Source organism: Hemitrygon akajei, chromosome 31 (genome assembly GCF_048418815.1).
Source record: "Hemitrygon akajei chromosome 31, sHemAka1.3, whole genome shotgun sequence".
Lineage (NCBI taxonomy): Eukaryota > Metazoa > Chordata > Chondrichthyes > Myliobatiformes > Dasyatidae > Hemitrygon > Hemitrygon akajei.
The window spans coordinates 7773271-7787238 of record NC_133154.1 but is presented as its reverse complement, the minus strand read 5'-3'; the positions used below and the strand labels follow the sequence as shown (position 1 = coordinate 7787238).

Here is a 13968-nt window from a genome sequence, read left to right as displayed (position 1 = left end):
CTTCTCCAAGCACCTTAAGTTGTGCCCCTTCATATCAGCCATTTCCACCCTGGGAATAAATCTCTGGTTGTCCATTCTATCTACTTGTTTTATCATCTTACACACCTCTATTACGTTACCTCTCATCCTCCTCCTCTCTAAAGCCCTCGTTCACTTAGCCTCTCTTCGTAAGACACCCTCTCTAACCCAGGCAGCATCCTGGTGAATCTCCTCTGCACCCTCTCTAACCCAGGCAGCATCCTGGTGAATCTCCTCTGCACCCTCTCTAATCCAGGCAGCATCCTGGTGAATTTCCTCTGCACCCTCTCTAATCCTGGCAGCATCCTGGTGAATCTCCTCTGCACCCTCTCTAATCCTGGCAGCATCCTTGTCAATCTCCTCTGCACCCTCTCTAATCCAGGCAGCATCCTGGTGAATCTCCTCTGCACCCTCTCTAATCCAGACAGCATCCTGGTCAATCTCCTCTGCACCCTCTCTAATCCAGACAGCATCCTTGTCAATCTCCTCTGCACCCTCTCTAATCCAGGCAGCATCCTGGTGAATCTCCTCTGCACCCTCTCTAATCCAGACAGCATCCTTGTCAATCTCCTCTGCACCCTCTCCAATCCAGGCAGCATCCTGGTCAATCTCCTCTGCACCCTCTCTAATCCAGGCAGCATCCTGGTCAATCTCCTCTGCACCCTCTCTGATCCAGGCAGCATCCTTGTCAATCTCCTCTGCACCCTTTCTAACCCAGGCAGCATCCTTGTCAATCTCCTCTGCACCCTCTCTGATCCAGGCAGCATCCTGGTCAATCTCCTCTGCACCCTTTCTAATCCAGGCAGCATCCTAGTGAATCTCCTCTGCACCCTCTCTAACCCAGGCAGCACCCTGGTGAATCTCCTCTGGTCTAACTAGTGCCTTTTAGATCTGCAGGATTACTCCGCAGCTCTTGAACTCAATGAAAGAGAACATGTTGAATGCCTACTTCACAACTTTATAAACTTGTGTGGTAACTTTGAGGGAGCTGTAGACCTGAATCTCAATATCCCTCTGTTCCTCCACATAGCTAAGAATCCTGCCATTAACCCTGTATTCTGCCTTTCAAGTTGACCTTCCAAAGTCAAAGTACATGTATGTCACCATATACAACCCGGAGATTCATTTTCCTGTGGGCATACTCAATGAATCTATTGAGTAGTAACTGTAACAGGATTAATTAAAGATCAACCAGAGTGCAGAAGACAACAAACTGTGCAAATGCAAATATAAATAAACAGCAATAAATAATGAGAACATGAGATAAAGAGTCTTTAAAGTGAGATCATTGGTTGTGGGAACATCTTAATGATGGAGCGAGTGAGTGTAGTTATCCCCTTTTGTTCAAGAGCTGATGGTTGAGGGGTAGTAACTGTTCCTGAACCTGGTGGTGCGAGTCCCGAGGCTCTTGTACCTTCTACCTTGATGGCAGCAGTGAGAAGAGAGCATGACCTGGGTGGTGGGGATCTCTGATGATGGATGCTGGTTTCCTGCGACAGCATTTCATGTAGACATGCTCACTGGTTGGAAGGGCTTTACCTGTGACAGACTGGGCCAAATCCATCATCTTGGTAGGATTTTCCGTTCAAAGGCATTGGTCCAAAATGTAACTATTTTCCAGTGTGGAGTGTTGGAGGTGCACCTCTCCAGTCAAGTGAACACTCCTGATTTGTGTCTTGTAGATGCTAGAAAGGTTTTGGGGTGTCAGGAGGTGAGTACCCTGCCAGCAACCTGGTCTTGTAGCCGAGGTATTTATGCGGCTGGTCTGTTGAATCTCTGGTCATTGTTGTCGACCTACGGCAATGATCCTGAAGGAGGTGGAGATTAATAATCTTATAACTTTGGAGCAAAGGAGGATGAGAGGTGATTTGACAGAGATGTACAAGCTGATAAGAGGCATTGATCCAGTGGCTTATTCCCAGGACAGAAATGGCATCACTTTAAGGTGATTGGAGGAAAGTATGGGGGGGGGGGGGAGGAGATGTATTTTCCACAAAGAGTGGTGGGTAATGGTGGTAGAAGAAGATACGTTAGGGACATTGAAGTTCTTAGGAAAGTAAACGACAGAAAAATGCAGAGCTACGTAGGGGTGAAGGGTTAGATTGATCTTGTGGACTAGGTTAAAAGATCAGCACAACATTGTGGGCCGAAGGGCCTGTACTATGTAGGTTAATGAAAGTACGCACTTCTGGCCGTAATACAGAAGAGAAGGTTGGTGATTTGATCTACCACTGAAAGGCAGTTGAGTTTGGTTAGACCTGGGACATTGCCCGAGGAACTGCAGCTCTGTTTCCGGAGGCTGGGATGATCAATTTCCAACATCACCCCCCGCCCCCCACCCCATCTTGCTTTATGCAAGGTATGAACTTTAGGACTTCTTCAGCTGAGGGACTGCAGAAGGTCTGGGAGACCCTACCAGTTAGTTCTGGGGAATGAAAATATACGAACGTCATAAATATAGATGTGTTATACCACACAGCTCACAAACTCCTTTCAACCAGAAACATATATTTTTAAATAAACGACACACCTAATCCTGTTTTCTCCTCTCTGTCTTCCCTCTAGAACCGAGAATTCACTGCTTCTCAGCGAGGACCTCATCCAGGTACGTTGCTGCTACAAACTTGGAAGATCCCTGTTATGCAACTCAGAACCTTTAATGTCAGGCTGTGCTTGCACTACAAGCAGGCATGCTGGGAAACGAGCAGTGGGCTGAGGCAAATGGTCCCATTTTCTCCGGCACGCCTGCAAGAACGTCCTGACATTAAAGGTTCTGAAAAGAAACAGAATTGTAACCCAGAGGCTTCTCACTGCCCACTGATCTTGACAACCCGCCCATCCACCCCCTTCTGGCCCTTCGAGACATGCTGCCCGACAACCCCCCCCCCCCCCCCCAGTTTAATCCGAGCCGAATCACAGGACAATTTGCAGTGACCAATTAACCTACGGACAGTTGTGTCTTTGGACCGGGGGAGGAAACCAGAGCACCCGGAGGAAACCCGCACGATCACAGGGAGAATGTGCATGGCCCTCTCAGGCAGCGGCAGGATCTGAACCTGGGTTGCCGGTACAGTAAAGCACTGTGCTACCCACTGCGCTCTCCTGACTACTGGCTCATTCCAGTGTTGGAGGCTTTTCGCAAAGGAGTCATAACTCCCACGCATTTTGACGTTCTCACACAGTTTAACCACACTGGCAGTATTTGTACATGCAGGTTAGAGGTGCTGAGGGACGAGTTCAAGTTCATTTATTGTCATTCAACCAGGTACATGTATACTGCCAAACGAAACAATGTTCCTCTGGACCAAGGTGCACAAAACAGTACTTCTAACTCCACGCACAACACATAAAGTAATATTACCACAAATAATTTAACCAATTATATATAAATATTCCAGAAGATTGCCATTTACAACGACCTTCTGGAATATTTATATACAAGTTGTTAATTTATTTGTAGTAATATTTACCACACGTTAAAATGCAGAAGTTAAACTAGTGATAAGACCTGGGTGGGGGTAGGGAGTTCAGTAGTCTCACTGAGGGAAGAAGCTGTTTCCCATTCTAACAACCCTTGTCCTAACACTACGGTACCTCCTGCCTGATGGTAGGGGTCAAAGAGATGGTTGGACTGATGGGAGGGGTCATTGGCAATACCGAGGGCCCTGCGCTCCTGATAAATGTCTCGGAACGGTGGAAGAGAGGCCCCAGTGATAACTAATACTGAGGCGGCACTGTCACTCTGGTAACTAAGGAAGTCTTGTATTGCCTGAGATGCAATGCCTAAACTGATTACTCTGTCTTTAAGCCACACTGCGAGGTAAGAGGCCTGGGTTTTTAGAGAGTTGAACAAAACACTTTTTCTTCGATCAGTCTTCGGCCTTTGTTGCTATGGCAACTCTACTACCATGTCGATGCAGAGTAGTGAGTTGATCTCGCACCTTCTTTCTTGTCTCCCCCATTGATCAGTTTGAGAACAGGATCGAACCGGCGCGGCGCGCCACATCCAACACATACAAGAAGCTGCAGGCCTGTCTTCAGGGCCAACAGGGGTCGGATCTGGAGAGACGCCTGGTGAGTGAAGCAACGCCGTGTTCATAACAACGGGCTGACGCCCCGCCACGCACACTTCAATCTGCGCGCAGTTGAAATTAGCCTGAGTGATACCACCAATCATAGCTTGGATGCTTGAGAGGGGTTGGAAGGAAGATAGTGTGAGGCCATTTCCCTGTTTGGAGAGCCTAGAATTGGGAGGGGTTCAGTGTGTTGGCAGAAGGGGTTAGACCACGTTGGGACTAAACTTTCTTCACATAGAGGATTGTGAACCTTTAGACTTCTCAACCCCAGAGGCTAGACAGCCCAGCGTCTGCGTGTCCAAGCGTGAATCCAAGTAGGCTGGAGGCTGAAGACGATGGCCTGTCTTGAGATGAGAGGAGTGAGTGTGTGCGTGTCTGTGGAAATTGGGTTTGTCTTGTTGCTTGCTGTGTTCTTTGTTGCTCTGCCAAGCATTGTGAGCACACTATGTTTGCTCCGGAACATGTGGCAACACCCTGCGGGCTGCCTCCAGCGCATCCTCTGGTGTGTTCTTAGCGCAAACGATGTGTTTCACCATACTGTATGTGTCATGAAGTCACAGAAAAGTACAGCACAGAAACAGGCCCTTCCGCCCATCTAGTCCATACTGAACTATTTCAACGAACGTGTGATAAATAGAATTGTGACTTAAATCATAATCATTAAGATATTCATGGCTAGTGTTGCTAATTTATTGGATACAAATGGAATAGACATGGGAGCAGAATTAGGTCATTTGTCCCATTGAGTCTGATCTGCTATTTATCATGGCTGATTTATTATCCCTCTCAACCCCATTCTCTTGCCTTCTCCCTCTAACCTTTGACACCCTTACTAATCGAGAATCTACCAACTGCTGTTCTAAATGTACCCAATGACTTGACCTCCAGAGCCATCTGTGGCAATAAATTCAATAGATTTACCATCCTCTGGCTAAAGAAATTACTCCTCATCTGTATTCTAAATGGACGGCCCTCTATTCTGAGGCTGTGCCGTTTGGTTGCAGACTCCCTCACTACAGAAAACATTCACTCGATCCAGTTAGTTAGTTAGTTACACCGCTGGCATTTGGGGCAGTAATGAAGGCCCTCCGTCTCTCTCTGTCCTATACCATCGCACACAGATGTAGAAGGATTTTTAATTGCTGTTTCCATAACAATTCTATTTTATCAGTCAGGGTTGTTAGCCCTGAGCTGAACCCCGAAGCTGGAGGACCGGTGGACAACACTCAGTCTGGCCTCTACCCTTTGACCTGTTTGGCATGGGTGACCCCATGAAGAGTCAAAGCATAAAGCCCTGACTCCGGCCAACATAGCTCTCCGGGTCATTGAGGCACGCGAGCCTCCAAACCCTACAACAAGGTTGTGGGCCTCTTAGAGGATCCACTCCATCTAGGCATTTCAATACTAGTCATATTTCAATGAGAATCTCCCCCATTCTTCTGAACTCCAGCGAGTATACATAATTCTGAGGGGTACAGATGGGGTAAATGCAAGCAGGCTTGTTCCACCTGAGGTTAGGTGGGACCTCAACCAGAGGTCATGGGTTAAGGATGAAAGGTGAGAAGTTTAAGTTATCACTCAGAAGGTGGTGAGAGTGTGGAATGAGCTGCCGGCACAAGTGGTGCATTCGAGCTCGATTTCGATGTTTGAGTAGTTTGGATGGGTACATGGATGGGGGGGGGTGGTAGTATGGAGGGCTTTGGTTCTGGTGCAGGTTGATGGGAGTGGGCAGTTTAAATGGTTTGGCATGGATTAGATGGGCTGAATGGTGTGTTTCTATGTTGTACTTCTCTCTGACTCTACAGGCCCCGGTTTTCCATCCCCAGGTTTTTTTTTTAATAAGAGTCCAAGGAGGAGCAAAAACTTACCGCTTCACGATTGTTTATTTGACGTTTAAAGGGAAAAAAACAGGTACAGAACACATGAAACTAAAGAGAAGAAACTTAAGACAAAGACAAGATGGCAATTTTTTCAGAGACTGGCGCTTTTAACCAAAGCCAAGGCAAATTCCTGAGATAAGCAAAGGGCCGATTAAAAGACACACAGTTACAGTAAATGTCTCATGTGCCAACACTTCAAAGGGTAAACCGTTATGTAACTGCTATACCACTCTTCCACCAGTAGGTGGAGGCAAACACCACATATTGTGAAAAATATGAGTTAGTAAACTGCAATTCCAATTTAAATCATTAATTCAACTAATATCTTTTAAAAGTATAAAAAACTGATTCCCAACAATGGAAAATACATAGAAACAGACTCAATAATTATCACCAGGACAAGGAGATCAGGAAAAATCCATTTAACAAGTGTTGTGCAGGGACAGTTCAGGTATTACACCTGAGTGAGTTTTGAGAAGCTGGACAGCTACAGGAAAGGTGCTTCAGAGATGATGTGTAGTCCCGGTGGTGATGGACTTGTAGCATCTTCCTGATGGCAATTTGGTGAATAGGTGACTGCTAAGAGTAGACGCCAGAATAAGATAGATAGATAGATAGATAGATAGATAGATACTTTATTCATCCCCATGGGGAAATTCAACTTTTTTCCAATGTCCCATACACTTGTTGTAGCAAAACTAATTACATACAATACTTAACTCAGTAAAAAAAATATGATATGCATCTAAATCACCATCTCAAAAAGCATTAATGATAGCTTTTAAAAAGTTCTTAAGTCCTGGCGGTAGAATTGTAAAGCCTAATGGCATTGGGGAGTATTGACCTCTTCAACCTGTCTGAGGAGCATTGCATCGATAGTAACCTGTCGCTGAAACTGCTTCTCTGTCTCTGGATGGTGCTATGTAGAGGATGTTCAGAGTTATCCATAATTGACCGTAGCCTACTCAGCGCCCTTCGCTCAGCTACCGATGTTAAACCCTCCAGTACTTTGCCCACGACAGAGCCCGCCTTCCTTACCAGCTTATTAAGACGTGAGGCGTCCCTCTTCTTAATGCTTCCTCCCCAACACGCCACCACAAAGAAGAGGGCGCTCTCCACAACTGACCTATAGAACATCTTCAGCATCTCACTACAGACATTGAATGACGCCAACCTTCTTAGGAAGTACATTCGACTCTGTGCCTTCCTGCACAAGGCATCTGTGTTGGCAGGTGAGACAGAGGCTTCTTCCCCTTTCTTTCCACTCTCATCCCGAAACGCCGGCTGTTCATTCCCCTCCAAAGATGCTGCCTGACCTGCTGGGTTCCGCCAGCATTTTGCGTGTGTTGCTCTGGATTTCCAGCGTCTGTAGAACCTGTTGCGTCTTCGAGAAATGGCAGATGAAAATAATACGGTGAAGATGTGTTGTAAAGAGTCGCCGAAAGTGAGAATCTGCTGCAAGTATCTATTCCCAGCGCCAATGGAGAGTTGTCAGCCTGAAATGTGATTGTTTACCCCATCCCCAGAAGCTGCCAGTCATGCTGAGAATTAACTTACCCCCCGACCTTGCCTGTATTCACACCCCGGCATACACGTTTCCACTGTCCCTACCACCGTCTACTTGACCCTTCAGTTCACCTTCTCTTCCCTCGGGTGGAGCTGCCACCTTTACGATTTTAAAGAGAAGGTCAACGTTATTGTATGTCAGAGCGTGCAGTGAAAGGTACCCAGAGCTTACTCGTCCTAACCCGTAATCTATGGAATTGCAACGCTGTGCTGGGAGGCAGCCGGCAAGTTTCGACATGCTCCTGGCACCGACATGGCGTTCCCACAACGGACTAACCCAAACCTGGGCGTCTCTTACACTGCGGCAGGAAACCCAGGCGGTCACGCGGAGAGCGTACAAACTCCTTACGGACAGCGGCGGGGGTCCGCCGACTGTGTGGACTCTGCATGCCTTCCCGGGGGGGTTTCCCTCTGGTTATCCCTGTTTCCTTCCACATCTCAAAGACGTACAAATTGGGGAATGGCTGTAAATCGCCTCTGTTGTGTAGGTGAGTGGTAGTGTCTGGAGGGAGGGAAGGTGACGAAAGTGTAGGGAGGATAAGATGGGTGAGGTCACGCTTGGCATAAAAAGGAGTGCATCTTCCTAAGCCTGTTATTCACTGTTTAGGTGTGCATCCTTCCGATGTTCCTGAAGTCCTACTTGGTTCACGGTGACTACCCTCTCCCTCCCCGCCATCACCTTGCACTCAGTGGCCACTTTATTAGCCACAGAAGTGGACCCCAGTGCGGTCTTCTGCTGCTGGAACCCATCCACTTCAAGGCTCGACGTGTTGTGCATTCAGAGATGCTCTTCTGCACACCACTGTTTTAACGTCCAGTTATTTGAGTGACTACTGTCTTGGCCCTTGAACTAGTCTGACCATTCACCTCTGACCTCTCTCTCCTTGACAAAGGCATTTTCATTGAACAGTACGGCACAGAAACAGGCCTTTGGCTCACAATGTGTCGTTCGCTGGATTTTTTTTTGTTTGTCATACCATTCTCTGTAAACTCTACTGAAGGAGATTCCAACCCGGGGTCCCTAGACCCCTTGCGTAATGGCGTTGGTCTATGGTATAAAAAAAAAAGGTCGGGAACTGCTTGCTTTAGAGACTGTTCTATGTGAAAATCCCAGGAAATCAGCAGTTTTCGAGATACTCAAGCCTCCCCATCTGCCACCAACTATTATTCCACAGTTAAAGTCGCATTTCTTCCCCATCCTGATGTTTGGTCTGGACAACAACTGAACCTCTTGACCATGTCTGCATGCTTTTATGCATTGAGTTGCTGCCACGTGATTGGCTGATTAGATATTTGCATTAATGAGCAGGTGTACCTAATGAAATGGCCACTGATTGTATCACACTCTTCCCTTCGGCAACGCCTACAATAACTGTTTCTTGTTCTGCAGAAAAAGATGCCGCTGATGGTGTTGTCACAGTGTATGGCAGAAAGCAGTAGAGAGCTGGACAGCGAGTCCTTCATTCGGTGAGTCAGAAGCCGCCCGTTAAAGGTGGAAGTCTAGACGTGGCCGGGACGAGGGACAGGAATGTTCCAAACATGCCCCGCGAGGTGTGGAGAATGACCAGAGGGAAAATAGTTACGGAAATAACATCAAAATGGCTGATTGGTCTGAGGGTGACGCAGTCATGTTAATGAGATCTGAGGTTTATTATTGTTACATATACCGAGGTGCAGTGAAAGTCCTTGCTTTACGTGCCGCTCATACTAATCATTTCACCACGTTGACACTGAGGCAGTAACGGAATGCAGAATAAAGTGTTAGGGTCACAGAGAAAGGGCAGGAGCAAAACAGAATAAAATAACGGAATGCTCTTACCACTCAAACATACGTCACTTTACTTGTGCGCAGGGAGAACAGCACAACCCCTGTCACCCACACTGTTCTGAATTCTGAACCGAGAACTACAATCTTTATAGAGAACTGGCTTATCAGTTACGGGTATTGATTATTTCAGATTGTGTACGTTGGATTTTCTTACTTGCAAAAGATAAACCGACATTTGCAATAGAGGTGTTCGATTCAATTTTAATTGTCATTCAACCACACATGAACACAGCTGAGAGAGCATTCCCCCAGGGTCAAGGTACAAAACACAACACCGACAGTCACACTCAGCACGTATGAGACAGCAAGACACAGTATCAGTCAAATACAGCCACACGAAAAATAATAATGCAGACACTGAATCAATCGAAACTTTAAGCTGACAACTGACGATATTTTGGTGTTAGTAAAGACAATTGATTGTTTATTGATTGAAACTTTAAGCTGACAACCTTAGTTGTTGGGTGTAGTTCACGTCCTTCCATTATTCCTGCCTCATCTGTCCCCAGCTCCCATAACTGTGTTCTTCTCGATTTTTGTCCACAATGCCAAACCCGGTCTCACCTCTCCGTCTGCAGTAAGCAAATTTGGCCCCAGCAGACTTCATTCAAAGTTCAAAATTCAAAGCAAATTTACTGTCAAGGTGCACGCTTGGCACCATACACAACCTTGATATTCATTTCTTTGATATTCGTTTCTTGCAGGCATACACAGTAAATCCGAGACACATGATAGAATGAATCAGTGAAAGGCTACATCCAACAGAACAACTAGCCAGTGTGCAAAAGACAATTAACTGCAAATACAAAAGAAAATCAGTAATAATAAATAAGCAATAAGTATCCAGAACATGAGATGAAGAGTCATTGGAAGTGAGTCCATAAGTTGTGGGAACAGTTCAGTGATGGGGAAAGTGAAGTTATCCCCTCCGGTTCAAGAGCCTGATGGTAGAGGGGTAATAACTGTTCCTGAAGCTCTTGTACCTTCTTCCTGATGGCAGCAGCATGGTCTGGGTGGTGGGGGTCCCTGATGACGGACGCTGCTTTCCTGCAACACCACTCTGTGTAGATGTGCTCAGTGGTAGGGAGGGCTTTACCCGTGGTGGACTGGGCCGTATCCACTACTTTTGCAGGATTCTCTGTGCAAGGGCATCGGTGTTTCCACACCAGGCTGTGATGCAGCCGGTCAATATGCTGTCCACCACACGTCTATAGAAGTTTGTCAAGAGTTCAGATATGCTGAATCTCCTCAAACTTCTAGGGAAGTAGTGGAGTTGCTGTGCTTTCTTCATAATCACACTTGCTTTAAGGACCCGATCCACTGAAATGACAACACTGAAGAATTTTAGATTGCTGACCCTCTCCACCTCTGATCCCCCGATGAGGACTGGCTCGTGGACCTCTGGGGTCCTCCTGCTCCTGGTTTCCCTTCTCTCAGGTCTCTAGCCATCGTCGCCTGGCTTGTTGTCTTCAACCCCTGCCTTGCCACATCTTCCACAAAGTCACACAACAAGCCTCAAGTTTCATGAAACCATTAACTCGTTACAAGTACTTTGAAACGCGCAGTGAAGTGTGTTGACCAACACTACGCTGGGCCAGTCCACGGGTGTCGTCACACTGCCCACAACCGCCGTCGGTGGAGTGTGGGAGGAAACCAGGGCACCCAGAGGAAATCAAGGAGTCGAGGGGAGAACGTGCAAACTCCTCAAAGACAGCGGTGGGGATTGGAATTGAACCTGGATCTTCTGATCACTGGTCCTGGGAAGCGTTATGATAGCCACTATGCCTGCGGGCTGCCACAATCAACAATAGCCCACCACGCGGTAATGAGCCAAGTGGAACCTCCCGTTCTATCACCAGTCAATGCCGTTTTCACTTTATTTCTAAGGAGGCAATGAGAGATTCCGCTAAGGTACCTGCTCCCGTTCAAAGTCCGGCGCCTCTTCCCATTGTAGCCATCATCTGCTGATGGGCAGGTGCTCAGCGTTTGACTTTTCACGTCTGTTGGCCTCAGCCTTTCAGGGAATTGTCAGTTCCTCCTGGATGGTGTGTCCTACCACAACCCACTAGAAGGTGCGCTCGGAGACTCGTCGCTGAATAGGGTTGCCATGGTAGCATAGCGGTTGGCGTGATGCTGTTACAGCTCGGGATGTCGGAGTTCAATTCCAACGTCCTCTGTAAGAAAGCTCATACTTCCCCCTCTGTGCTTGGGTTTCCTCCAGGTTCTGCGGTTCCTCCCGCAGCCCAAAGATGAATCGGTCATGAGATATTCTCCTGTGATTAGTCTAGGGTTAAAATTACTGGGTTGCCTGCTCCACACTAAACTTGTAAGTAAATAAATAAAATAAAATATAAATTCTGGTCCACTCACTGCAGGAAGGATGTGGAAGCCATAGAAAGGGTGCAGAGGAGATTTACAAGGATGTTGCCTGGATTGGGGAGCATGCCTTATGAAAATAGGTTGAGTGAACTCGGCCTTTTCTCCTTGGAGCGACGGAAGATGAGAGGTGACCTGATAGAGGTGTATAAGATGATGAGAGACATTGATCGTGTGGATAGTCAGAGGCTTTTTCCCGGGTCTGAAATGGTTGCCACAAGAGGACACAGGTTTAAGGTGCTGGGGAGTAGGTACAGAGGAGATGTCAGGGGTAAGTTCTTTACTCAGAGAGTGGTGAGTGCGTGGAATGGGCTGCTGGCAACAGTGGTGGAGGCGGATATGATAGGGTCTTTTAAGAGAATTTTGGTTAAGTACATGGAGCTTAGGAAAATAGAGGGCTATGGGTAACTGTAGATAATTTCTAAGCTAAGGACACGTTCAGCACAACTTTGTGGGCCGAAGAGCCTGTATTGTGCTGTAGGTTTTCTATGTTTCTATGTTTATCAGGGAAGCCTTGTACTGAGGGGAACCGATACCTCACATTTCCAGTGACCTGTCCGTGCAACTCAGCAGGTCAGGCAGCATCTATGGGGAGAAAAGTACAGCCAGCATTTTGGGCCGAAACCCTTCGGCAGGACTGGAGGAGGAAAAGCTGAGGAGCGGATTTAAAAGGTGGGGAAGGGGGGGAGAGAAACACAGGGTGATGGGTGAAACCTGAAGGGGGAGGGTTGAAGTAAAGAGCTGGGAAGTTGGTTGGCGACAGAGACAGAAGGCCATGGGAGAAAGAAAAGGGGGGGGAGTGAGGAGCGCCAGGGGGAGGCGACGGACAGGAAAGGAGATGAGGCGAGAGAGGGAAAAGGGATGGGAAATGGTGAAGGGGGGAAGTTGGGGGGGGGGACCATTACCAGAAGTTTGAGATAACGATGTTCATGCCATCAGGTTGCAGGCTACCCAAACAGAATATAAGGTGTTGTTTCTCCAACCCGAGTATGGCCTCATCACAACAGTAGATGGCCACATCGGAATGGGAAGTGGAATTAAAATGGGTGGCCACTGGGAGATCCTGCTTTCTCTGGCGGACGGAGTGTAGATGCTCGTCTGATGGTATGGAGTAACAACACCTTCCCCTTCGCCCGTGCAAAGTTCTTAGTCACCCTAACTCTATATATGTCGAAGACTTTTGCACAGATCTGTATATATTTTTTATTTTTAGGCCCTTCCAGCCAAACCACTCACCATCCCACCAATTTAACCTTAATCACAGGACGATTTACAATGACCAATTGATCTACCAACTGAGATGTCTTGGAACTGTGGGAGGAAACCAGAGCACCCGGAGGAAACCAACGTGGTCACAGAGGGAACGTACAAACTCCTTACAGGCAGCAGTGGGAATTGAACCCAGGTCACTGGCACTGCTACCCACTACATTACCGTGCCATCCTGATAATATAATTAAAATACATAGTTATTTTTGTTACTATGTATTGCAATACACTGCAGTCGCAATGCAATCATTTAGCGACTTACGCCAAAGGTATTAAACCTGATTCTGATTCTCAATGTTTAGTCCACTTACCACTGTACACACCAGCTGTGGGGTGAAAAAGGCACAACAGCACCTCTTTCACCTCAGACGGTTGAGGAAGATTTGGGCCCCAAATCTTAAGAACTTTCTGTAGGGGCACAATTGAGAGCATCCTGAGTGGCTGCATCACTGCCTGGTATGGGAACTGTACCTCCCTCAATCGCAGGACTCTGCAGAGAGTGGTGCGGACAGCCCAGCACATCTGTAGTTGTGAACTTCCCATGATTCAGGACACTTACAAGGTCAGGTGTATAACAGGAGCCCATAGGATCACTAGGGACCTAAGCCATTCCAAACACAACCTATTCCAGCTGCTACCATCTGGGAAGCGGTACCGCAGCATAAAAGCCAGGACCAACAGGCTCCAGGACAGCTCCTTCCACCAGGCCCATCAGCCTGATGAATTGATTTGAATGTACTCTATATTACATTGTCTGTTCTATTTATTATAAGTTACTACGACTGCACATTGCATGTTTAGCTGGAGATGTAAAGATTTTTTACTCATGTATGTGAAGGATGTAAGAAATAAAGTCAATTTAATTCACCTAGTAGCCCCATCAGAGAGAGTCTCGGAATGGGCTTCTGACATGATACACCCTGCCTTCCTGGACCCAGGTTCTCACCTGCTCTCTT

At 47.1% G+C, this 13968-nt stretch overlaps 1 protein-coding gene across 1 annotated transcript in view; it reads left to right on the top strand.

The window, feature by feature from the left end:
* The window catches only part of LOC140719464 (SH3 domain-binding protein 1-like), an 83804-nt gene that overhangs the window by 24423 nt on the left and 45413 nt on the right, over positions 1-13968 (top strand). Inside the window, exons 2-4 of the mRNA XM_073034162.1 lie at positions 2584-2623; positions 3988-4092; positions 8931-9007. Coding sequence (XP_072890263.1) covers positions 2584-2623; positions 3988-4092; positions 8931-9007 — 222 coding nt within the window. The remainder of the gene's footprint in view (positions 1-2583; positions 2624-3987; positions 4093-8930; positions 9008-13968) is intronic.